This window comes from Rhincodon typus, chromosome 10 (genome assembly GCF_021869965.1).
Source record: "Rhincodon typus isolate 14 chromosome 10, sRhiTyp1.1, whole genome shotgun sequence".
Classification (NCBI taxonomy): domain Eukaryota; kingdom Metazoa; phylum Chordata; class Chondrichthyes; order Orectolobiformes; family Rhincodontidae; genus Rhincodon; species Rhincodon typus.
In genome coordinates this window covers 13,249,952-13,275,546 of record NC_063341.1, presented here as the reverse complement: position 1 = coordinate 13,275,546, position 25,595 = coordinate 13,249,952, and the positions used below count along the sequence as shown (strand labels likewise).

The window sequence follows — 25,595 nt, the reverse complement described above, 5'->3', positions numbered from 1 at the left end:
CCACTTAGTTGTCACTGAGGGATCACTGCCCCAAGACACAATTAGCTTTGCCTCCCAATTTTTCCACTCCGTCAAGCAACCTCCACGCCCCACCCCACCCCTGCAAGGTAAATTGTTCCAATTAGAAAGTGTTGGGAAAGTGTTGGGAAAAATACAATAAAAACAAGCTGACATCTATTATTGGCAATCAAACATATCCTCACAAAAACAACAGTAGGGTTCCATTACGAAAACTGACTGGCATGCTCATAGTATTTTTGAGTTACTTCTAGGTTTTGTTATTTTAAAAAGACATTTAATGCGTATAACAATGTCATTGTTTATCTTGCGCTCCCTTTCTCTCAAATGATGGAAACTAGAGTCATCCATCTTCATTTACAACCTTGCACAATGAACACTAGCAGTTTGATCAACACTGAGGCCATTGTTAGAAACAACAAATGCTGGAGATCACAGCAGGTCAGACAGCATTCATAGAGAGAGAGAGAGAGAGAGAGCAAGCTAACGTTTCGAGTCTAGATGACTCTTCTTCAGAGCCGAAGTGAAGAGCCATTGCTCCAAAGTTTGATTCTGTCCCCTAGTGAGCACACAGGAGAACTTCAGGTGCAGGAACCTAAGCTAATTTTATTTTTCAGATAGTAGGAACTGCCGATGCTGGAGTCTGAGATAACACAGTGTGGAGCTGGAGGAACACAGCAGGCCAGGCAGCATCAGAGCAGGAAGAAGGGTCTGAAGAAGGATCCCGACCCGAAACGTCAGCTTTCCTGCTCCTCTGATGCTGCTTGGCCTGCTGTGTTCCCCCAGCTCCACACTGTGTTACCTACTTTTATTTTTCTTTCTCCCTTCTATCCCAGGAACCTGGAGGCCAATGATGTCTCAATCTTTGTTAGTTTTTTTTTCTGGTTTACAGCATGGAAATGGGCCCTTTGGCTCAACTTGTCCATGCTACCGTGACCAGAACTGCACACAGTACTCCAAATGTGGCCTCACCAATGTTTTGTGCAGCTGCAACAAGCCATCCCAACTCCTATACTCAATGCTCTGACTGATGAAAGCAAGAGTGCCAAAAGCCTTCTTCACTACCCTGTCTAAATGTGACTCCACTTTCAAGAAGCTATGAACCTGTACCCCTAGGTCTCTTTGTTCAGCAACACTCCCCACTCTTCCAAGTCCGGCTGCTGTTTTAAACTCCAAAATGCCACACGCATCTGGTTTATCAGTTCTTGAATCTCCTGATCATTCTTGTCAAACCAGACCCAGTGTTTCCTGGTTAAGTGACTGACCAAGGTTTTGCAGGCATTGATGCTGGTGGCCTTGAGGGTGGACCAGAAGTTGTTGGAATCCTGTGGCTCGGCATTGCCGAGGGTTGCTCGGTTTGTGGACAGGAGTTGTTTGTATGAAGTTGAACCAGCAGATACCAGGAATTGATTCCAGTGGCTTTCGGAGTCTGTATTGCTCACCATGCAACACACTGGAAATGAACATCATTCCGCTATGCTGTATGGCGTACACTTAATTTTAAGAGGCACGAGGCTTGATCTATTGAATAGGTCAAACAAAGTTCGATCAATGTTGTTCAGTGAGGGTACTGAGGGACGTAGAACCATGATGAGCAGATGAACTCAAGACACAGTTCAGTTAAATGGTGGAAGAGTCTTACTTTTGCTTCTGAGTATGCTCAATCAAGCTCATGATTGACTGTACCAAAACAGCATCATGCAGCACAAGCATTTACATTTTTTTTAAAAAAAGGCTCGCAAGAGACCAGAAGGTCACAGCTTGTCATACAGACAGTTAGTCATTAAAAACCACCTCGACCGCTCCTTCATCAGTTTGTTGGAACTATGCCAATCCATTGAAGAGCTATTCACAGTAGCTGGCATGCTCGACTTGAATCACACCTCTTGCAAGCTGTTCTGGAATGACATGGCTGGCCATTATGCAACAGACCATCTCCCTCCTGGTAGGAGTAGGAAGTATATTGGCAATTTGTTTGGAAAAATGTAAAGGGACGGCGAACAGAGAAACTGAAAAACAAGTTATTATTAATAACTTGGTATATTTCAGCAATATACTGCCCTGGTCACAAGTATACAGGCTCTTATAATTCCAAATCTCACAGCAGACAGCATAAAATTTAAGCTTTCATGAATAGTTATAAATCCCTCAATGAGATTACTACCTGGTTGTCACTCCTGGATGTCAATTATCTCCCTTACAAGTGGCCGAAGGTTTATCACTTCCATTTTCTACTCAATACCTCTTGCCATTTTTATGCTGATAAACTGCTACTGTCTTATGCTACAGCTCTCATCCTAAATGCAGCACAGTCCACAGAACATCTCTAACACTTTAACACAAACTCAAAGAAATGAGTTAAGTTCATCTTCCAATCGCACGTAGGAAAAATGCTAACTGCAGGTGCTGCAGATAAAAAGGTTAACTTGAGAGTAACTACGGGCTGAATGAGAATGAGGGGTCAAAGCTTCCAATCTGACCATGAAATTTAGATTACAAACGGAAATAGAATTGAGGCTATGCATCAACACGGACTAGTGACTGTTTTCTGTCTGTTAACCAGTCAGCCTCCTTGACCTGACACAATCTGTCCACCTTCTCTCCCACCTATCCGCCCCACCCTTCCCGACGACCAATCTCCATCACTCCTTACATACACTCACCTATTACCATCCCACCTACGTTCCCCAGCCCCACTCCTCCTCTCTCTATTTATTTCCCAGCAACCTTCCCCCTTCCACATTTCTGAAGAAGGTTCCCAACCTGAAACATCAACTTTCTGCTCTTCTGATGCTGCCTGGCCTGCTGCGTTCCTCCTGCTTCACTCTGCATTGTCTCTGAGTCCAGCATCGGCAGTTCTAGCTATCTCAAAATAAATGGTGTGTTTTGGAATTATTGAAGTGCCTGAAGCAGTATTGGGCCTCAGCTATCTACAAACAAAATGGAGAAGCTGGATGGTTGGGACTGACACGTGCATTTGATTTTACACGGGATACAAAGTTTGATGAAAAGATAAGTTATGAGGAGGATAAAAACAGGTTACAAAAGCACATGGAACAGTTACGGTGATTGAGCAAGAATGTAGCAAATGGAATGTCATATGGAGAAGTGAAATTATCCACTTGATGCAAGAACGGAGAAGTTGTTTTTTCTAAAAAAGGTTACTCGTAAATGTTGGTATTCAGAAAAAAAAAAATGTGAGGGCTTGCGTGCAGTAATACAAGCACGCAATTTTTTTTTGCCTTTATCGGAAAGGAATTGGAGTTTGAAGAGCAAAGAAGTCTTGCTGCAATTATTTGGTCAGTCTGCATCCGGGAGTACTGCTACCAGAGTTGATCTCAATACCAAAGGAAGGATATACCTGCCCAAGATGGGGTGTGACAAGGTTCTCTAAATCGAATCCAGGAATGGTACTGTTGTCCTCAGAGGAAAGACCAGAACAGATTTACCTAAGTTTAGAAGGATGGCTGATGATCTCATTGAAATGTGTAAAATACAGAGACGATCTGACAGTGTAGATGCTGAGGGTCAGCATCCTCTGGCTAGTGTAGAACTTGGAGTCATAGATTAAGGGGTTAGCTACTCATTACTAACCAGAGAGAAAGTTCTTCACCAATTGTTGTGGATCATTGGAATTCTCTCTTCCAGAGAGCTGTGGATGCTCAGTTATAGAATATATTTCAAGAGGTATGCCAATAGACTTTTGGGTACCAAATGAATTGAGGAACGTAGGGATAGGCCACAAAAAAAAAGTGGGAATGATGTAGAAGTTCAATCACAACGTTATGGAATAGCAGAGCAGGCTCAAGGGGACATACAGCCCACTCCTCCTCTCACTGATGTTCCTATCTTATCATTGCAAATGTTATCCAGCTTTGTTTCTGTGCCTGGATTAGTCCTGGCTTTCTGCACTCAACACTTGCTTGCTCTTGGGGCTCGGGACCAATTAGCCAGGAAATTCCATGGGTTGGGATTTGGCAAAAAAATACTACCGGTATGAACAAATGATATTATTATTGTGAAAACTGTCAGCAACTTGTGGTGAGGAACAGATGCCCTGCAGACTGTGATCACCACAGCTTTCTGGAGAGTTTGTGCTGCTCTGCCATGGACTTTGTAAAAAAAAAGAATCACCTCATCCCCAACATCTTTATCCCCTGCCATTGCTGAATCTGAACATTTCTTACCCGTGAATCAATCCATATAAAATTCATAGTTAATGGCATAAGTACCTTTCAACAAGAAAAATTATCAACAACTTCCAATGAACCTCTTAATTGCTCACTTTCTTGGAGTCTCATTCCTTCAAGTAGTGAATTGTTAGATAAATTTAAAAATAGCATTTTTAAAATTTCACTCACATTTTTCTCAGTTTTGCATTCCCTATTTTTCTTTCCATAGTTGATTCGGCAATGAATTTAATGACTCTAATGCAGCCTTTTTCTTAGTCTTTTCTCTGATTCCTCAATCCTTTCTTTTGGTCAAGGGGAGACACTGTTGATTCCTTCACTAGTTCCCATGATTAATAACTTGAACATATCATCGGCTTACAGCAATGGATAGGAGACAGGCCGGCAGGCAATAAACATTTCCATAAACAAAGACACTTAAAGCCCTAAATTCACTCACCTTCAGGATATAACTTCTCCAGGAACCATTTTCTAGAAAGGGGATAGAGAACAAAAGGAAACATTATTTAGTTATCATAAGAAAGACACAGGTGTCAGCACTTACATAACCTGCATGAAGTTAGGGCCCCTGAGCTGTCAAAATTCAGAGCCGTCACATGCTTTCCTCATATTAAACCCTAAAGCTTCTGTGAAGGAAAATGGTCAAATTGAATGGTCAAGCACACAAGAGGGGCTGAATGGCCTAAGCTTCTTGAAGAGAACCAGAAAATCCTTACTCTATGGAGACAGGAGTCTATCGATGCATTAGTCCATTCTTTCGCCGATACTGCAGGAAGTATTTCCAGTTTCTATTTGCCTTTGTTCCATCATTGTTGGGGAGTATAGTCAGTCTCAGGGGATGGAGGTTAGAGAGAGAACCTCACTCCTGCATAACAAAGTCAGTATTCTAGCTCCTGAGAGCTATGCAGTGACCTATACTTGTAAGAATACACATGGAGACATCAGACAAGCCAAGGTCAGGGTTTGTCATGATATCATCTTGAGGGAAATTGTCTGTCAACATTCACCAACATTTACAATTGAAGCACGATTGTTTGGAAGAGATGCTGAAGGACAATCAAAGAACCACATCTCAGGGATAATCAACATCTCTAGACAGATGCTTGTACAACTGACGCACATTAACTGTGGTACAGTTATTTGCATCAGAATGTAGATCTATTTAAAACAGGAAAACAAAGGCTTTGAGTGTTGACAATGTTTCATAATTAAGCCTCAAGTAATTGTAATGTGGTTCTTCTGTATCAGTAACATTAACATTAACAATGGGGCTGCCAGAATGTCATAAAACCCAACTTGCTCAGCAATGGCCTTAGGGAACGAGGGTTATGGGTTCAAAACTCCATCATGTCTTCAGTACAATGTTCAGGCTTATGTTCCAGTGTAACAGTGTGTTGTACTGTCAAGTTGATGTCCAGCACATAAGGTGACAAACCAAGATTTTGCCGACGACCACAGGAGAACATAAACAATCTCAACATTGTTCAAAGTAGAGAAATTCTCCCAAAGCAATCACCGGAATTGCATCTCAAATCACCACCAGAACAGATCATATGTCTTTTTTAAAATTGACTTGAGGGATGCGGGTGTGGCAGGCTGGCCAGCATTTATTGCCCATCCCGAGCTGTCCTTGAGAAGATGGTGTTGAGCTGCCTTCTTGAATTATGCAGTCCAAGCACTGTAGGTAGACACACAATGCCATTAGGGAGGGAATTCCAGGATTCTGACCCAGTGACAGAGAAGAAATAGTGATATCTTCGAAGATGGTGGTGAGTGGCCTGGAGAGGAACTTATAGGTGGTAGTGCTCCCATGTACCTGCTGCCCTTGTCCTTCTAGACAGAAGTGGTCATGGGTTTGGAAGGTACTGTCCAAGGATCTTTGGTGAATTTCTGCAGCGCATCATGTAGATAGAACACACTGCTGCTGTTGAGCATTGATGGAGGAGGGAGTGGATGCTTGTGGATGTGGTGCCAATTAAGCAGGCTGCTTTGTCCTGAATGTTGTCAAGCTTCTAGAGTGTTGCTGGAGCTGCATTTATTCAGACAAATGGGGAGTATCCCATCACATTCCTGACTTGTACCTCGTAGATGATGGACAGGCTTTGGGGAGTCAGGAAGAGAGTTACTTGCCTCAGTAGCCTCTTACCTGCTGTTGTCTCCACTGTTTATGTGGTGAGTCCAGTTGAGTTTCTGGTCAATGCTAACCCCGAGGACGTTGATAGTGGGGAAATTGAGTGATGATAATATCATTGAATGTCAAGAGGCAGTGGTTAAATTGTCTCCTATTGGAGATGGTCGTTGCCTGGCATTTGCGTGGCACAAATGTTACTTGCCACTTGTCAGCCCAACCCTGGATATTGTCCAAGTCCTGTTGCATTTGAACATGAACTGCTTCAGTATCTGAGGAGTCACGAATGGAACGGAACATTGTGTAATTATCAGCAAACATCCCCATTTCTGACCTTATGATGGACAGAAGGTGCTGAAAATGAAGCAGCTGAAAATAGTTAGGCCTAGGACACTACCCCAAGAAACTCCTGCAGACATGTCCTGGAGTTGAGATGAGCGATCTCAAACAACTACGGTCATCTTTGTATGTGCCAGGTATGACTCCAACCAGTGGAAAGTTTGCTCCATTACCCATTGATTCCAGTTTTGCTAGGGCTTCTTGATGCCACACTTGATCAAATGTGCTCTGATGTCAAGAGCTATTACTATCACCTGACTCCTAGAATTCAGCTCTTTTGTCCATGTTTGAACCAAGGCTGTAATGAGGTTAGTAGCTGAGTGGCCCTGGTGGAACCCAAACTGGGCGTCACTGAGCAGATTATTGCTGAGCAGGTGCTGCTTGATAGCACTGTTGATGATGCCTTCAAATCACTTTACTGATGATTGAGAGGAGACTCGTTGGGCAGTAATTGGCCGGGTTGGATATATCCTGTTTTGTCGGTATAGGACATACCTGGGCAATTTTCCATTTTGCTGGGTAGATGTCAGTGTTGCAACTGTACTGGAACAGCTTGGCTAGGGGTATAGCAAGTTCTGGAGCATACATCTTCAGCACTATTTCCAAAATATTGTCAGGGCCTGTAACCTTTGCAGTATCCAGTGCTTCCAACCATTTCTTGATATCACGTGGAGTGAATCAAAATTGGAAGACTGGTATCTGTATTGCTGGGGACCACTGGAGGAGGCCGAGATAGATCGTCCACTCGGCACTTCTGGCTGAAGATTGCTGCGAATGCTTCAGCCTGATCTTTTGCACTGATGTGCTGGGCTCTTCCATCATTGAGGATGGGAATATTTGTGGAGCCTCCTCCTCCAGTGAGTTTTTAATCGTCCATCACCATTCATGACTGGATGTGGCAGGACTGCAGAGCTTAGATCTGATCCGTTGGTTGTGGGCTCGCTTAGCTCTGTCTATCACTTGCTGCTTTCGCCGTTTGGCGTGCAAGTAGTCCTGTTTGGTGGCTTCACCAGGTTGACACCTCACCTTCAGGTATCCCTGGTGCTGCTCCCAGCATGCCCTCCTGCACTCTCCATTGAACTAGGGTTGATCCCCTGGCTTGATGGTAACGGTTGAGTGGGGTATATGCTGGGCCATGAGGTTACAGATTGTGCTGGAGTACAGTTCTGTTGCTGTTGATGGCCCACGGCACCTCACGGTTGCCCAGTCTTCAGTTGCTAGATCTATTCAAATTCTGTCCCATTTAGCACGGTGATAGTGCCACACAACTCGATGGAGAGTTTTCTCAATGTGAAGGCGGGACTTCATCTCCGCAATGACTGTGCGTTTGTCACTCTTACCGATACTGTCATGGACCGATGCATCTGCAGCCAGAGGATTAGTAAGGATAAGGTGAAGTATGTTTTTCCCTCTTGTTGGTTCTGTCACCACCTGCTGCAGACCCAAGTCTAGCAGCTGTGACCTTCAGGACCCGACCAGCACGATCAGTCATTCTTTGTTTGCTTCATTCTTTGGTACTGCACTTGCCTACATGACCGAGATGGTGCTTTGATGTCGAAACAGAGCCTTGGGATGTCCTGAAGCACCTCTAATGGCACTTCATGAATGCAGTATTTTTTTAAAAATTATCAACTTGCTGATTTGATGTCCCCTTCTAATCTATTCTTTGGTCTACTTAGCCTTAATCTATACCAAGGTTCTTCAAGTTGTCTGCGTCTTACTGTAAAAGGGTAAAGCTGCCGTCGTTCTAGAAGATCAAAAGGGCTGGTGTCTCATCAGAGAGAGATCATTGGTGCTGAGTTTAACCTGACGGTCACCATGTCTCAGCAAGCAGTGAAGAAGAGAAAGCAGAATCTTCATGGCAAGGTCAGCCCGTGCAGGAATTGAACCCATGCTATTGGTGTGGATGATTCAACAGCTTTTTAAATTAAATCTGGGTGTCAGATCCAGGGTCATGGTAGGGAAAACAAAAACAGAAAAATGATGAAAATACTCAGCACATCTATCAGCATGCGAAGAGAGAAGATATCTTATGGATGTTTATTACTACTCTGAGCTGAAGACCACAGATGTTATTGATTCGTCTCCGTTTCCCACTAGATCACTCATGGCAGAACACAATCCTTTCAACTGGTTCAAAGTCAATAAATCAGTCAGCAGGAAATATTCTTGCATTTTGTCTGACGGCATGTGTCAAGTAACACATGTTTGACGGTATCAAGACTCAAGGTAGAGAAATTTGCAGAACAGAAGGTAGGCATTTGCCCACTGGATCTTTGCTGGAACAATCCAAAACTAGCCTTACTGTCCTGCTCACTCCCCTTGGCCTTAAATCATCATTGTCTCCTTCTGTATTTATTCATTTTTCCTATTTAAAAGTAATAGCTTCAGCCTCAAATACACTGTGACAACGTATTCCATGCTTCACAATTCTTGGGGACAACAGAAAAGAATTTTAACTTCTCTTCTCACCAAGGATCATTTTAATTTAGTGACTCCTCATCACTGACCGAATTCAAACTGTTTCATGATTTTAAATCTCTTAAATGGAAGATGCCCTGCCCAGTCAGCACTATATCCCATGTCTCTGCTCATAACATCTCCGGTGTTGTCCTAATGAACCTGTACACTCGTTATAACTTTAACTACCTTCCTCCAGGAGGGCAACTAAAACACAATAACTGTAACTGAAGAATTGCCCTGGGGCAGTTTATCATTATCACCAATCATAAACCTGTGCTGCTCCTTGTCTGGTTTTATCCACTTACAATGTTACTTTCAAAAGTTTCTTCATATTCATCTACAATCTTCATACATTAAACAACTGTGTACTTCCATTCCTTTTTCCCTACCAAAATACTTTCACACTTACTTCTCTGCATTAAATTGCGTATGTCACTTCAGAGCCTCTTTTACTAATTCTTAAAGTCAGACAAGATGAACAAGTATTTCCTGCTGTCAGTTCAGATCAGTTTTAAACATACTAATTCTGTACAGGATGTAAATTTACTTCCAGCATGTATACCATTTCCAAATCAGAATAACATCCATCAGCCATAATGCTATTTCTAGTCCATTAGCCAATGTCTATTTATGCTACCATATCCCATTTCATTTTAGTTTTTGTAACAAATATCTTGAGAATTCAATGGACAGACTTTGTAAATCTGTTGTAAATTGTAATATCCATTACATCAACTGTCTAACCAATTGGTTCAAAAGATATTTTAAAATGCTCTCAAATACAACTTGCTCTTAATATTCTCGTCAGTTGTCCTTGATGAGCTCTCATACCTCAAACCTCAATGCTTAAATTTTAAATGATGAATTCTTTGAGTTTGTCTACAATTGATACTTGACCAATTGCATGCAGTTGCGTGATGTATCCTTCCTGGACAGAGCATTAGCCACTCTCCTGCTCCGTAGCATTGTTTGCCTGTCCATAGAGCATTGATCAATTGTGGTCCAAGCCTCTGCTATCTCGTATCTGACTGCTTTTCTCAGCCTAGGTTGGCGAACATGACCGAGTGATCACTTACTTTGAATCTGCTTCAGAGCCACTTTCTTTTCTTTAATTATCTCCAGCAATTACACAACATCACTTTGTATTGCACCTAGTCTCATTTTAACCATTTCTGAAACTGATGCAAATTTTTAATATCCCTATTATAACTTCATCTTCAAACTTTACTCTCACCCTTTACAATTATTTTGATAAAAGCTCAAGATGAAGTGACAGAGTAATTTATCTAAATTTACCAACAATACAGCTTATACTCCCATGTCTATTGCTATTTCTTAATTCCTTATGACAATTTCCTTTTATATTATTTTCTAGCCTTTCTCGTATTCCCCTTTAGTATACCTAGTCTTCTCTTTGACTAACTAGTCCATTCCACATGACTTCCTTTAACATTATATTATCCCATTACACTGTATTAAAAGTTGAAAACTAATGGAGCTAAATGGTCACTTTCATGTACTTAAATTAAATACCTCAGGTGATGAGGATAATGGAATTGTCACACTGGTGACAGATAAGTGGATGATGAAGAGCAAAGGGCAGAGCTGAGGGAGCTTCAATCAGCAAATAATATCCAACCCAATGATGCTGAAAGCAAGAAATGGAAGAGTATGCCAATCCATAATGTTGACATCACTGGCTCCAGTGCACAAGAGGATTATATCAAAAATTTAAAAATTAAATATGCATTCATGTGACGCAAATCACAGATGAGTCTAACATTATTGTCTGTCACTAATGATAAAACCAGTACTGCGTTTGTTACTGTTGATAGTTTTATTCACCTGAACGTTACTGTCAAGGGTTCTCTATATTTGTCCACAAGCTGATAGCTTTCTGAATTGCACACTTCCATTCCTCGCTTTTTTCTTGCCAGACTCCACTGCTCCTCAGTTTGCTGCATTAAATTGCCAATGCTACATCTGCTGACTGTTCTGTTAACTATTTCACTAACTCAAAGCCAAATGAGCATTTTCTGCTGTTGGTTCAAATTAAGGTTTATTTTTATTCTTTCATGCGGTACGTGTGTTGCCGGCAAGCCCAGCATTTGTTGCCCATTACAAATGAATCTGGAGAAGAGTGGTGAACCACTGCAGTCTTTGGGGTGTAGGTACACCTACAGTGCTTTTAGACAATTCCAGGGATGTAAGAACTAATGCATTTCCAAGTCAGAATAGTGAGGAGTTTGGAAGGGAACTTGCAGGTGGTGGTGCTCCCAAGCATCTGTTGCCCTTGTCCTCCTGGGTGGTAAAGGTCATTGGTTTGGATGATATTGCCAAATGAGAATTGGCGAGTTATAGCAGTGGATCCTGTCGACAGTACATACCTGCCACTGTGCGTCAGTGGAGATGGGAGTGAATATTGAAGGGGGTGATTGGGATGTCAAATGGGCTGCTTTGCCTTGGGTGGTGCCAGGCCTTGAGTATTATTGAAGCTGCACTCATCCAGGCAAGTGGAGAGTTGTCCTCAAAACTCTTCACTTGCGTCTTGTAGATGGTAGGCAGGCTTTGAAGAGAGAAGAGGTGAGTTACTCGCCACAGGATTCCTAAACTCTGTGCTGCTCTCATTGCCGCTGTATTTATGTACTAGTCTAGCTCAGTTTCTGATCAATGGTAACCACTAGGTTGTTGATATGTTGATAGATTTTAATGCCATTGGATGCCAAGGGGAGATGGTTAGATTTTGTCTTTTTGGAGATGGTCATTGCCTGGCATTCATATGGCACAAATGTTACTTGCCAATTATCAGCTAAGCCCAAATTTTGTCCACATCTTGCTGCATGGAAGAGTATAGTTCTCATTTCCAGTGTGTTAGGATCACAGATGATATTAATACCGGACAAGTGAGATCCCAGAATGAAGCTAGCTTGACAACACGTCTTATTTTTGCTGTTTCCTTACCATGAAAATTAGTTGCTGAACATATTCACAAGAGGCTGCCAATGTACTCTTAACACAAGAGCAAAGCTTACTACACAAAAGCAAATAAAGAATGTTACACTTCATAAGAACTGCTTTAATTCTGTTGAAAATATCAAAAATAAAGATTTTTGAAAAAAATTCATTCATGGGATGGGCCTCACTGGTTGGGCCAGCATTTAATGTCTATCCCTAACTGCCTTTGAGAAGGTGGTGGTCAGCTCTCTTCTTGAGCCACTGAAGTTTACTGAGTATAGGTAGACCCAAAGCGTTAGGCAGGGAGTTCCAAGATTTTTGACCCAGTGATCCTGAAGGAATAGCAATACATCTCCAAGTGAGGATGGTGAGTGGATTGGAAGAGAAGCCACAGTTAGCAGTGTTCCCATGCATCTGCAGCCCTTGTCTTTCAAGGCAGTGATATCCATGGGTTGTAATTTGCTGTTTAAGGAGACCTGGTTACTTTCTGAAGGTTACTTTGTAGATGCTACACGCTGCTAAGCATTGATGATGGAGGGAGTGAAGGTTTGTGGGTGCAGTGCAAATCGAGTGGGCTGCTTTATCCTGCATGGTGTCAAGCTTCGAGCGTTGTTGGAACTGCAACCATCCAGGCAAGTAGGGAGTATTCCATCATACCCCCAACTTGTGCCTTGTAGATAGTGGACAGGCTTTGAGGAGCCAGGAGGTGGGTTACTCGTTGCAGTATTCCTAACCTCTGACCTGCTCTTGTAGCCACTGTATTTATATGGTGAGTCCAGTTCAGTTTCTGGTCAATGGAAACCCCCAGGATGAGAACTCTTATGTTTAAGAACAACCTTCCTGACATTCAAAACTCAATGAAGGGTCACAATGTTTACACTTTCAAGCTCCTTAATCAGTTAGCACAACAAGAATCAGTTTCTTTTTGGGCAAATTTCTGCACTCATTTGACACTATTTAGTCAGGTGTCTCTTTCAGAGACTCTGAAACAAACTGTTAACACAGCTCACTTATTTAACATGGGTACCTTAAACTCACTTCTTCCATAGCTTTCTGTTTCCATAGTTTTTTTCCAGACAAGTCAAGACTTCTTTTTCCCTCCATTCCTGACAGCTTTGGGAGACACTTATTTATGGCATTTCTGCTGCTAAGGACCCCTTCTCTCTGAGTAAAACCTTTCAATTGCCTGGTTCTTCTGGATGTTTCTATTTTTCTGTCATAATGGATCCCTGTAACCAGGCAAAAATCAGTTATTTTTAAATGAGTTCTGAAGAATCATTGGACTTGAAATATTAACTCCGTTCCTCCCTGCAAAAATGCTGCCAGACATGCTGAGTTTCTCCAACATTTTCTACTTTTTTCAAACAGTTACTTTTCTTTTTCTACTGTTTCCCCACCAATGCACTGTTCAACTCAAGGGTTTAGCATATTAAAACGCAGATAAGCAAATAAAATTCCAAACACGTCACCGCCACTCTCATAGTTTTAGTTTCATTTTTAAAAACAAAGTCTTCCCCAAATTAACACACAATATGGAAATGTAAATCAAATTTAAAAGCTGTACATTGGTCTCCTATTTTAGAACCCAAGGTGCAAATAATGATTCATTGTGAACCAAATCGATGCTGGGTGATCTTGGTACGATCACGAGGCTTCCTGTGCTACTTTGGAAACTTGACTGGCTACAGGCAGATAAAGTCCCCCAAAAAGGGACATGGTGTGACATGACATGACAATGACTAGATGATCTGCTTTTTAAAGAAGTCAACTGTGGGAGAAATAGTGGCCAGGACTGGGAGAAGGCACTCCTTACATCATTATCATCACAGAAGCCCTGCGGTGTGGAAACAGGCCCTTCGGCCCAACAAGTCCACACCTACCCTTGGAGCATCCCACCCTGACCCATCCCCCTATAACCCACCTAATCTACACATCCTTGAACACTACGGGCAATTTAGCACGGCCAATCCACCTAGCCTGCACATCTTTGGACTGTGGGAGGAAACCCACGCAGACATGGGGAGAATGTGCAAACCCCACACAGGACAGTTGAACCCGGGTCCCTGGCGCTGTGAGGCAGCAGTGCTGACCGCTGATACATTTACATTCCAGAAATGCAGACAGGGCCTTGGTTAAACATTTCATGGGAAGGGAGTCACACGTGACAATGCAATATATCCAGAGTGTTTCACCAGAGGTGTGGGATCTACTATTGAATCACATTAACCCATTAAAATTACACAGCATGTGTGAGAAACCCAACATAAAAATTGAAGGATTTAAGAATTTCCATTTAAATAGGAAGAATAATTCTCACTTCCAATACAACAACATGGGATCGTCCAATGAAAGCTCTTGTGGCATATGCTTTTGAAGATCTGTTTAGATCAGACATGTGTTACTAAGGTTCAGCCAGCAGGAGCTCACAGGCTCAGTCAATGTTGACAGATTTGGCCGGGGTGGTGGCTTGGTGTGGAAAAGTACTTTACTGCTGTCAATCATAAACTCCGAGCCTCCGGCCCACTTTCCACGTGTGAACACCCTGTTTACTTTGGAAACATGGTGATAAGTTAATTCCGAGCTGGGTCAACATATTTCCATTGGCGCACAGCTGCAAGTGAAAACAGCAAGAAACTGAAATACTGATTTTAAAAAACGTGAACTACAGATGGCACTTTATAGACCTCTATTTCATTTAAAACGAACACAAACAAAAGTATAAACCCAAGTAGTACTCCCCAGGTGCTCAATCTGTACAGTGATCCAGATACTTCACAGGATGCTTGGAATAGTTCTCTGCTGCTGGCCATAAATTTAAATGATGGAAAATTAGAATGAAATCAGCCTTAACACTTCCAACACTGTAGGAAGAAGCTACAGGCACCAGTGCAGAGCACATGAAGCCATTTGCTTAAGGCTGCACATCCGTCAATGTGGTCTACTGCATCTGCTGCTCCCGATGTGGCCTCCTCCACATTGGGGAGACCACGCGGAGGCTTGGAGACCGTTTTGTAGAGCATCTGTGCTCTGTACGTGACAAACACCACCACCTTCCGGTCGCGAACCATTTCAACTCCCCCTCCCACTCCCTGGACGACATGTCCATCCAGGGCCTCCTCCAGTGTCACAATGACGCCACCCGGAAACTGGAGGAGCTGTGCCTCATATTCCGCCTCAGGAGCCTACAACCCAATGGTCTCAACGTGGACTTTACCAGCTTCAAAATCTTCCCAGCCTTGGCCTCATCCCATGACCAACACTCCCTCTAATCACCGCCTCTTTGACCTGTCCATCTTCTCTCCCACCTATCCGCTCCTCCCACCTCACTGACCAATTCCAACAACTCCCTACCTGCACTCACCAATCGCCATCCCACCTCCATTCCCCCAGCCCAGCCCCGCCCCTCCTCTCTATTTGTTTCAGAGCTCCCTTCACCCCTCCCCATTTCTGAAGAAGGGTCCCGACCCGACACGTCAACTTTCCTGTTCCTCTGATGCTGCCTGGCCTGCTGTGTTCCTCCAGCTCCACACTGCTGGAATCAGAGATAACACATCGACAGTTCTTACTATCTCTGATTAAGGCTCTGACTGTCACATTTCTTCAACTTTTGGAATGCACGTGAACCTGGAGCGCTTTCAAGTGTTGTAGCTTTCCCCATCTCAGAATGTAACATTGCACCAGATACTAATCCAAATCGTAAAATGGTCAATTAAAAATAAATCAGGGTTGAAGACATCTTTTTGAAATGAGAGAGAATGTGTAGATTCACCCTACATCATATTTGATTGGGAGGTGGATACTACACACACTGGATGGAAACAGATGCACTACAAAACAACCAATTTCGTGTATGGCTTTCCTTAGTCCTGGAAAGTTTGACTTGCATTCGCGAGCTAAATCACTCCCAACATTCAAACAAAGAACAGGAGCAGGCCATTTGGCCCTTCGAGACTGCTCCACCATTCAATAAGATCATAGCTGATCTGATTTTATCCTCAACTCTACAATTCTGCATAACCCCCAAAAAGTAATCATTCAACCACTTTGTAATCAAGAAACGATCTACCTCTGCTTTAAAAATTTTAAAGATTCTGTATCCACTGCCTTTGAGGAAGGGAATTCCAAAGAGACTCAACCCTCTGAAAAGAAAATGTGTCCTCACCTCTGTTTTAAATGCATGACCCCTTATTCCTAAGGAAAAGCCCCTAATTCCAAATTCCCCCACCAGAGGAAACATATTTTGAACATCCAGTCTAGTCCACTCAGGATCTTATGTTTCAGTTAAGTCACCTCTGACTCTAAACTCCGGAGAATACAGTCTAGCCTATAGCGTTTCCTCACAAGGCAATCTGCTCATTCCGGGGTGGGGTTTGCAGGGCAGAGGACGATCAGAGGGGATTTAGGAAAATAACTTTTTCACTCAGTGGGCGGCAGGAATCTGGAATGCACTGCCTAGGAAGGTAGTAGAAGCTGGAAATCTTACAACCTTTAAAAAATATTTGGATGATATATCATAATATTTAAGGATACGGGGCAAGTGCAGGAAATTGGGATTAGCGCACCCTCAGTGATTGATGGGCTGATGGGCCTTTCTTGCGCAGTATGGATCTATAAATCTCTAGTACTGCCTGTGGAATTTTTTAGCCAAACCTGAATATATCTTCTCAATAATTTAATACCAGTCTACAGGACATGTCATCTTTCAGTCACCTCAACAATACAACTGCAAGAGTAGGACAGAGATTGGGTTTCTGATACAATTATTCTTCCTTCCAATCTCTGAAAACCTCTCTATAAGGCTGAATCCAGGAGTCCGATAAAGTAACTCCCGGGCTTGGTGCAGCTCCAACAGCTTCTAAGAAAAGCCGACACTGTGCAAGTTAGCATTTTCTCTGCCGCATATCAGACACTGGACACAGCATCCAATGTGGTGGGTCAAAGCGTTTGTTACTCTGTTACAGCAGTGACTGCAACACATACAATGTACAGGATGCACTACACCAGCACTTCCTTCAATGTGTGATCTTTACCAACTAGGAGGATAGATTGGGTCAGGCCAGCCCTCCACCTTACCTCATGTCACTGTAAAAATATCCATCTGTTCCTTTCTCCTTCCTTTACTTCGCTAGCTCCTTCTTCAATGCTTCTATGCAATTCACCTCAATGCCCACACATTCTGCCGAATTGCAGCATTCTCTCTGGTAATCTTCCTCCTGGAATTGTCTGCTCAACACCATCAAGGGAGGACTATTACAAAGGTCACGGTGCTTCGCAGCAACTCAGAGACCACCTCCTCAGTACAACTAAAGTTTGCCAATAAGTGTAGTTTTGCCAATATTACTCTCATCCCAAGAACCTGAAAAGGATAACTTTATTAAAAAGATTTCGCACAGAAATGGGCCAGATCAGTCCAACTGCTGCTAAGGCATCACACAAGCCTTCTCCAATCTTAGCTCATATCACTAGAAATAGACCCATCTATTCCTTTCTCCTTCTTTTACTCAGCTAGCTTCCTCTTCAATGCATCTGCACAATTCACCTCTATGCCTACACTATCTGGGGAGCTGCAGCGTTCCCTCTGGTAAAATTCCTCCACAAATCACCGTGTTGAGAGGGGTCTCCTACTGACCCAAAAGGGGCTCTCCTTTCTTTTCTCTAGGACGATTAGCTTGCAATAAGGATGAAATTTCGCTGTTCGACAGGGCTACAAGAGGATGAATCTGAGTTTACTGGTTCTAACACAACCTGATCGGTCCCGCATACCAGCAAACTTTGGAATTCAGTTGTCAACAGCTCAATGGGGTTGCAAATACAATCCCCAGAAACCACTTTGCAAATTTTGAAGGATTCACTTCTCCCTAAAAAGGTGGCTCTTAGTCACGTGCAGTGGAAGGATAAAGCCTCAAATGACTTTAATATTTGCAAACCAATTCCCTGTGACGCTTTAAAAATCAATAAAAAGAAAGGTCCCAGGGTCAGTGCTGAAACAAACACGCAACAGCATTTCTCACTGCTCTGGCCCCTGGCAATGCTCTGCTTGGACTGTTTGGATCGTTTTTATTGCAAATCGACAGAAATAAAACAGCAAAGGATACACACTGAACTCGGAAAACTTGAATGTTGGATCTCACGAGCTGCGTAGCTTTCCGATGTGTGTTAAAAATCTTTAACAGTGCCTTGATGCCAAGGCAAGCTCCCAGAACATTGTTCTGGAAGCCCAGTTGGAACCCAGAACTGTTCCACACTGGATAACTGGATAGTTCCAAGGCAGGGTGACACTGGACCGACCCTCCGAGCAGTGGCACCAACTGGTTTATTTGTATTTACAGTAGCAATTACTACAAGACACTTCTTACAATTATTTCTCCTCAATTTTTCTCAACCACTTCTCTTCAGGATGCTGCTTCACCTGAGTTTCAAGAATATCAGCCACTCTTGAGTACCTTGCCAGGAGCCATTCTTCGTAGAGTCATAAAGCACAGAAACAGACCCTTCGGTCTAACCAGTCCAAACTGAACATAATCCCAAACTAAACTAGTCCCACCTGCCTGCTCCTGGCCCATATCCCTCCAAACCTTTCCTATTCATTAACTTATCTAAGTATCTTTCAAACTGCGCGCCTAATTCAATGGGCTATTAATTCACATGAGGCAGTGGAGTAGTGTGGTAATGCACTGGACTAGTCACCCAGAATTCCACGCTAACATTCTGCGAACATTGGTTCAAATCTGACTGTGGCAGATAGTGAAATAAAAAACTGGAATAAAAAGCTAGTCTAATGGAGACCACTGGCGATTGTTGTTTTAAAAAAAAAACCCAAAGCTATCCATTTGACTAAAATCCTTTAGGACATCAGAATCACAGTAGTGTAGTTGATTCTTCCTGGGCGATTAACGATGGACAATAAATGCCGATTAGCCAGCGACGTCCAGATCCCTTTGAATGATTAAGGAGAAAAAAAATGCAAGTAAGGGTTGACTAATTAGCCCTGAGACTGCTTTCCATTCAATCAGAATGTAAGTCCATTCATAGTTTATCTAAAACTTCATTTCATTTACCCAATCTTAGCACCATGTTCCCCCACAGTCTCATCCAGCAATTGCAAACTCAATAGCTTCAGCTGACCCAGCATCCGCAGCCTTTTGGAGGACAGAGTTCCAAGTTCCTCCACACTCAATGAGAAGTGCTTCTGGATTTCTGTCTTGAATGGCCTAACACTAATTTTAAGATGTGTTCCCGCCATTCACCCATTAGAGGACTATGTCTTCCCTCATCGCTATCCAATTTCTTTTAACATCTTAAACACTTCAGTTAAATCAATCCTCAGTCCCTCAGCACACAGTGGGCAAGCCTGACCTTGCGCTGGCTGCATATCCACACAAAGCTAACTGGCCACCACTGGAATGTGATCCCATTTCTTCCAAAGTTCAGAGATGGTAAGGCTGCCAATAAATTTATGAATCCACTCCTGACTCTGCATGAGCCAGTTCCTTGCCAAGCATGTTCAATACTGATGAAGTTTTTTGAGACACTTCCTCCAAGGCATGTTTAAGTAGAGATAAACCCATACATAACATTGTTATCGTAACCCTCTTAAGCTAACTCATCCTTCACTGTTACTCAAGCAGCTCAAACACTGTATGCAACTGTGTCATCTTTATTGCTATTTATGTTGCAACAGACTCTTCAGGACCTTGCGAACAATAAGTCAACTACTTTTAGCATCTTTATCATTAAAGGTCATATAAAAAAGACTTACGTCAAGAATTCTTTCTCTTCTCCCTCAATCTAATGTTAGAATATTCAATGCAGGCAAGAAAAATAATTTATTCCCTCTTGATACATTTGCAGCATATATTGCGGTAGGGCATTTCCAACGCCCCCCCTCCCCCCCAAATAAAAGTTCTGTACGGTTAGTGAGAAATTCTCTCAAACTTCTTGTTAAATGAGGCTATGGCAGGGTTATGTTGCGAAGCATGCATTTTCTGCCACCTGGTGGTCAAATACAGTAGTGTGCACATTCAGTAAAGAGCATCACCAATAGCTTCTGCTGCCCTGTTTAGTACCACCGTCCCCAAGACAACCCTAGAATTATGAACGATATTGAGCTGCACTCATTAACTGTGCTTAACTATTCTTCAGGTTGTTGCTCCTAGTGACTCCAAATGTGTCTGCATGCCAGTTGGATGTACAATAACTGCGGTTATTTTCCAGCTATGGGACTTGTTGCCATCTAGAATCAAGATATAAATTATGGAATCCAAAATCCACACTGTACTGCATTGTACCTATTCTGATGGTTGAAATTCAAGTCAATTGACTGTTTAATAAAGTAAGCAGACTGGGATGGAAAATGCCATTTATTTTTTCATACACCTCCCCAAAAAAAAATCTCGATATTTATAGAGTCACAGTGCACAGGTCCAACTCATCCATGCCGAGCAGGTATCCTAAACTGAACTAGTCCCATTTGCCTGCATTTAGCTCACATCGCTGTAAACCTTTCCTATCCATGTACCTGCCCAAATGTCATTTAAAATGTTGTAATTGTACCCGCCTCTACCATCTCCTCTGCAACTCATTCCATACATGTACCACCTGTGAAAAAGATGCCCCTCAGGTCCCTCTTAAATCTTTTCCCTCTCACCTTGAACCTACACCCTCTAGTTCTGGACTCCCCCACCCTGGGGAAGAAGACCTTGGCTATTCACCCTATCCATGCCACTCATGATTTTACAAACGTCTATAAGGTCACCCCTCAGCCTCCAACGCTCTAGGGGAAAAAGTCCCAGCCCATTCAGCCTTTCCCGATAGGTCAAACCCTCCAGTCCTGGCAACATCCTTGTAAATTTCTTGTTGTGCACTCATTGAAAACCTCGGAGAACAAAAAAAAAAGACGATGATTGTAAAATGTTTCTGGCAAGTCTGACTCCAGCTTGCTGCCATCAGGTGAACTGGGATGGGCTTAGCCACCTCTGGTGCATGCAAATTTCAGCATCTGGGCACAAGTCTATGTGATTCCCTCGTGTACAAGACTTCCCACTCCTTCCAATTCAGTCCATATGGCACTGTCACACACGTGGACTACAACAGAGGCATAAAATGCTTAGCACGTGCATAAAGAAAAAAAATTCTCCTAAGTCACATGTCTGCCGGTTCAAGTCCCACTTCAAGGGACTGAACATAAAATCTCAGTAGCCATAGATGGAGGGCTGCTCTGTCGGAGGAGCTGCCTTATAAACAGGATGTTAAGTCAGGGCCCTGTGTGTTACCTTGAGTTGGCTTAGAACACTGCCGCGGAGTGTTTTGAGAGTAAGGGAGTTTTGGGGAGTCTTCGACAACACCAGCCTTAAATCTTCATTGCTGAAGGAATATGTGGTCATCACCATATTGCTGTATTAGGTAGCATTCTGCCAGGTGAAAATTAGATACTGTGTGACCTGATGTCTCATCAATGTCTACACTTTTGAAAACATTTCATTGTTTTTATTGTACTTTAGGGTGACCGGAGATCATGAAAGATGCTATTCAAAACCATCTACGTTGAAGTTAAATCAGCTAACTTAGTACAGGGGCCTTTCCTCCCTGAAAGCAACGATCTACACCGGAATAAAGTTGCACAGGAATCAGCTCCCTTTTGTATCTTGTCTGCGTCTTCACACTCAATGATTACTAAACTGATCAGCTATGGAGGTCAATACTGTGCTCACCTAGGAACCCACTTTTTTTGGGTTACTCACCTCCCAGGAAAAACCAAAGTATACTGAACCAGAACAATGGGTAACTTAGCCAAGGAAGTATTGAAACTAACTGGAACAACTACTGTCACTTCTCCAGATCAGACCAATTGCTTTACCAGCAATCAGGAATCAAATCCAGGATAACAAGGTGTAGAGCTGGATGAACACAGCAGGCCAAGCAGCATCATAGGAGCAGGAAGGCTGACGTTTTGACTTATTAATAAACGTAATATAACAAATGTGAAAAGTGAGACATGTTACTCAAGGAAGCAAACAAGAGAAGAGCAGTGACTGCTAATACAGTACTGTTCTACTTACATATATGGACCAGGAAGTCCACCAAGCGCATTGAAACATAAACAGGTGTCTTCTACTATAACCGGACCTTGGATCTAAAGAAATAAAGTTGCTCAATGTCACTATGAACAAGTGCTATATTCCAAATTTACTGCTGTCAAGTTTATTGTTACAATTCACAGCAGATCATTTATTGTCGGCTGTTCAGTTTAGAGACCAGTAGCAGTTTGCCCCACACCTAACATGTTAAGTATCAATAAATAATGTATTTTGCACTGTTCCCAAAGGCCAAGTGAGCAAACCCAACGTTCAGGTCTTGTTTTCTTGCTTTTCATTCCCAGCAGCATTATTATACACAACTGATCAATTTCCCACCACCAAAATCACCACGACTTTTTCTTGTTCCTTCCTTTTCTTATAAGTACCACCAGTAATCGCTTCCCTAGCCAATCAAATACTTATGAGCCAAGTCCATTACAGGCATTAATGCTCAGGTCAACATGATCAGAAGTCTGTTTGTTAAATGGTTTCAGCCAAGCTCTCAACTTGGTAGAAGCTAATCCTGTTGGAAAACATTGCATGTTGACATGATGTGGATGAGATGGGATTTGGCTGTGATGCAGCCCATGGTTGAACAGCCCACCGATTTTCACCTTCTAGAATGAGGCACAAAAGAGGTGCTCTCGCCCCCAAAATAGCGTCTCAGAATCAGTAATTTATATCGATAAAGGCGGCAAAAACATTTAGGGACAACATTTAATTAATAGTCAGAGGTGTGTAATGTATTTAAAGCAAATGCAATTTCACAAGAATTCCCAAATTACATATAAATGGATCACTAGTCATTTGCAAAGCGATATTAGGAATTACAACAGGTTCACAAACGTGATATGGATGGCAACATGATCTGGTTGGGATCAAAGTGAACTCTGTTGCACCCATATTATAGCCTCTGGCTTCTTTCTTCTCATCATGGAGTTAAAAAGAACTATGTTCTCTCAGAAGAACACCCAGTTTGTTCCAATAAGCAAATTCCCAGGCTAGGCATCCAAAGGAAGACATTCAATTTAAATAAAAACACCTTGAAGGTTTTGTTCAAATAGCCAATACAAATTTGAATTTCCAGTAAATGTTCACATGGCTACAGAGTCACTGGTTACTTTTGTTAAGTGGATCTCAGAGAACACATTCCCCAACCGACTTCCAATTAACAGACAGCACAACACAGATCTTGAAAGCTATTGTATGTCCTAAATACTATGAACTTGCACATGCCATTCACTACATATAATCATTTGCAAGGTAGGTGTACAATCTAAAAATATGAATTGGCTGGAAAACACTTTGGGATATCCTGAGGTTGTGCAAGCTGCTACATAAATGAGGTTTTTTGTATCTAAAACATCAATTTAGCAATATTCAAAGAACACAAACTGATACAGCAAGACTATAGTACAGTTTATTTGGACAATTACATAACCACTTACTAGCTAACATATCTAGACCAGATAATACAAGTTTGGTAACTGGCACTTACTTGCCTGGCTGCTTCCTGACATTTCTTGATGGAGATTTCATCGGGTTCACCCTGATACTCTGGCACTGGAGAGGAATTAATACTTAACTTGAATCTCATTTTCTAGTTCTTCATTCTCAAGACCAGAGCAAATTAGAATGTCAAGTACTTACAGTCGATCTTTTTGGAAACAAGTGTGAAAGGAAACTTGTCACCCAGAATTTGAACAACCTGTTTTGCAAAGACAAAGCTAGATTTAATCCCCATTTCCACTAAAAGCGTTTTTAAAAGTTCTTAATTAATTTTCTTGACAAGGCAATAAGAGATATAGAATACGATATTGAGTTCTATCAGTTATTAACCAATGCATTACAGTAACATGCCAAGATTTCAATAGCACCTCAAAGACCTTTGGCAACTATCACTTAGAACAGCAGCAGTATAGGGTTACCTCCAAGCTCCCCCTCTATCTCTCATATCATCTTGGTTACATTGTAGGTCACTGTTCCTTCATTGTCACTGAGTCAAATTTCTCAAATTCCCAAATATTGTTTTGCAGTTTCATGATAGAAATTTGCATCATGGTGTGCCTGCGTCTTTACTGTTCTTAGCCATTAAATTGGTGGAGGTCATGAGGCTAGGTATATAGGGGAAAAGCAAGGCATCAAGATCAACCCAACACGATTTTAGTCTGGCCCCCTTTCCCTGACCTCATTACACCAGCAGTACATCAATTTATAATAAAATATGAGCAAGAACTGCATAAACGATCTGGAATTTGCAGGAGCTGGGCATCACAGTGCGTGCCTGGCTCATCAAACCTCTTCCCATACCCTGCTGCAGCTGAAAGCACAGTTGCCTACAAAAGTTCTGAGTGCAACATAGTAAAGGAAAAGGTGCTTCAGAATTTAAAAGAGAAATTGCTGCAAAATTTAGCAGACCTAGCAGCATCTGTGGAGAAAAATCAGAGTTAACATTTTGGGTCCAGTGACCCGTCTTCAGAATTACAATTAGATGTTGCCAGACCTGCTGAGTTTTCCTAGTAATTTCTGATTTTTGCTTCTGATTTCCAGCACCCACAATTCTTTCGACTTTTTGTGTTTCAGAACATGCTGAACGTCACGGCTATCAGTTTGTTTCTAATACGGTTTCTCAGAGAAAGAGTGCACTAGAAGTGGATCAAACGGAGTCAAATCAGATATGGAAAGAAAAAAAGCGGATGATAAACAGTGGACTCAGTTAAAATTATTAAATGAAAGAACGTCAAAAATACATCTTAATGACAGTTGGAATGTTAAATAAACCTCACTCTGGGAACTCAGACATGAGTTGCCAAGAGGAAAGGATGATGTGGAGGTGCCGGTGTTGGATAGGGTTGGACAAAATCCTTCATGCCATGAAGGAGCAGCGCCTCGAAAGCTTGTGATTTCAAATAAACCTGTTGGACTATAAGCCGATGTCTTGTGACTTCTGGACAGGAAACATCCTGCTCAGAATGCAGCCTATTTCGAAAGGCACTGAGAAGATTAAACACTTTAATTCAGTAGATTGCAGCCCGTAAAAAAGTTCATATTTCCGGAACTTTGACAGCCCTGGAGGTGAATATGGTACAGCGACAAAATAAAAGCCCATCAAGAGAAGGAAGGGAAGGGAAGGGAGGAGAAGCAAAAGAGGCAATATCGCTTCCTTATCCCATATGCTGGCCTACCTCCTCCAGCTTCCTCGCATTGCCGGTAACGAACACCACATTACGAGCTGGGTTTGCAGCCATGGTCACTTCAAGCACACAGAGACAGAGAGAGAGAGAAAGAGAAAGGTGCTAACGTTTCCGGGGAAGTGGACGGGAGAGGCTCTGATTGGCTCAAACGTCTGCTCACGTGCACCGAATGGAACGGAGCGACATGAACCAGCCAATGGCTGCAGCGCTCCGTCAAATTAGCTCGTTCACC

At 42.4% G+C, this 25,595-nt stretch overlaps 1 protein-coding gene across 3 annotated transcripts in view; it reads right to left on the bottom strand.

Annotated features, from left to right (window-relative positions):
• Positions 1 to 25,495, bottom strand: part of itpa (inosine triphosphatase (nucleoside triphosphate pyrophosphatase)) — a 36,091-nt gene extending 10,596 nt beyond the window's left edge. Inside the window, exons 1-5 of one of the 3 annotated variants that reach the window (XM_048601822.1) lie at positions 25,355 to 25,495; positions 23,820 to 23,877; positions 23,668 to 23,732; positions 22,152 to 22,225; positions 4,648 to 4,679 (exon numbers count right to left, since the gene is read on the bottom strand). In XM_048601822.1, the coding sequence (XP_048457779.1) occupies positions 4,648 to 4,679; positions 22,152 to 22,225; positions 23,668 to 23,732; positions 23,820 to 23,877; positions 25,355 to 25,417 (292 nt within the window). In that variant the 5' untranslated portion in view covers positions 25,418 to 25,495. The remainder of the gene's footprint in view (positions 1 to 4,647; positions 4,680 to 22,151; positions 22,226 to 23,667; positions 23,733 to 23,819; positions 23,878 to 25,354) is intronic. The other 2 variants (XM_020518987.2, XM_048601821.1) reach the window with 2 other exon arrangements.
• Positions 25,496 to 25,595: the final 100 nt, after the last annotated feature.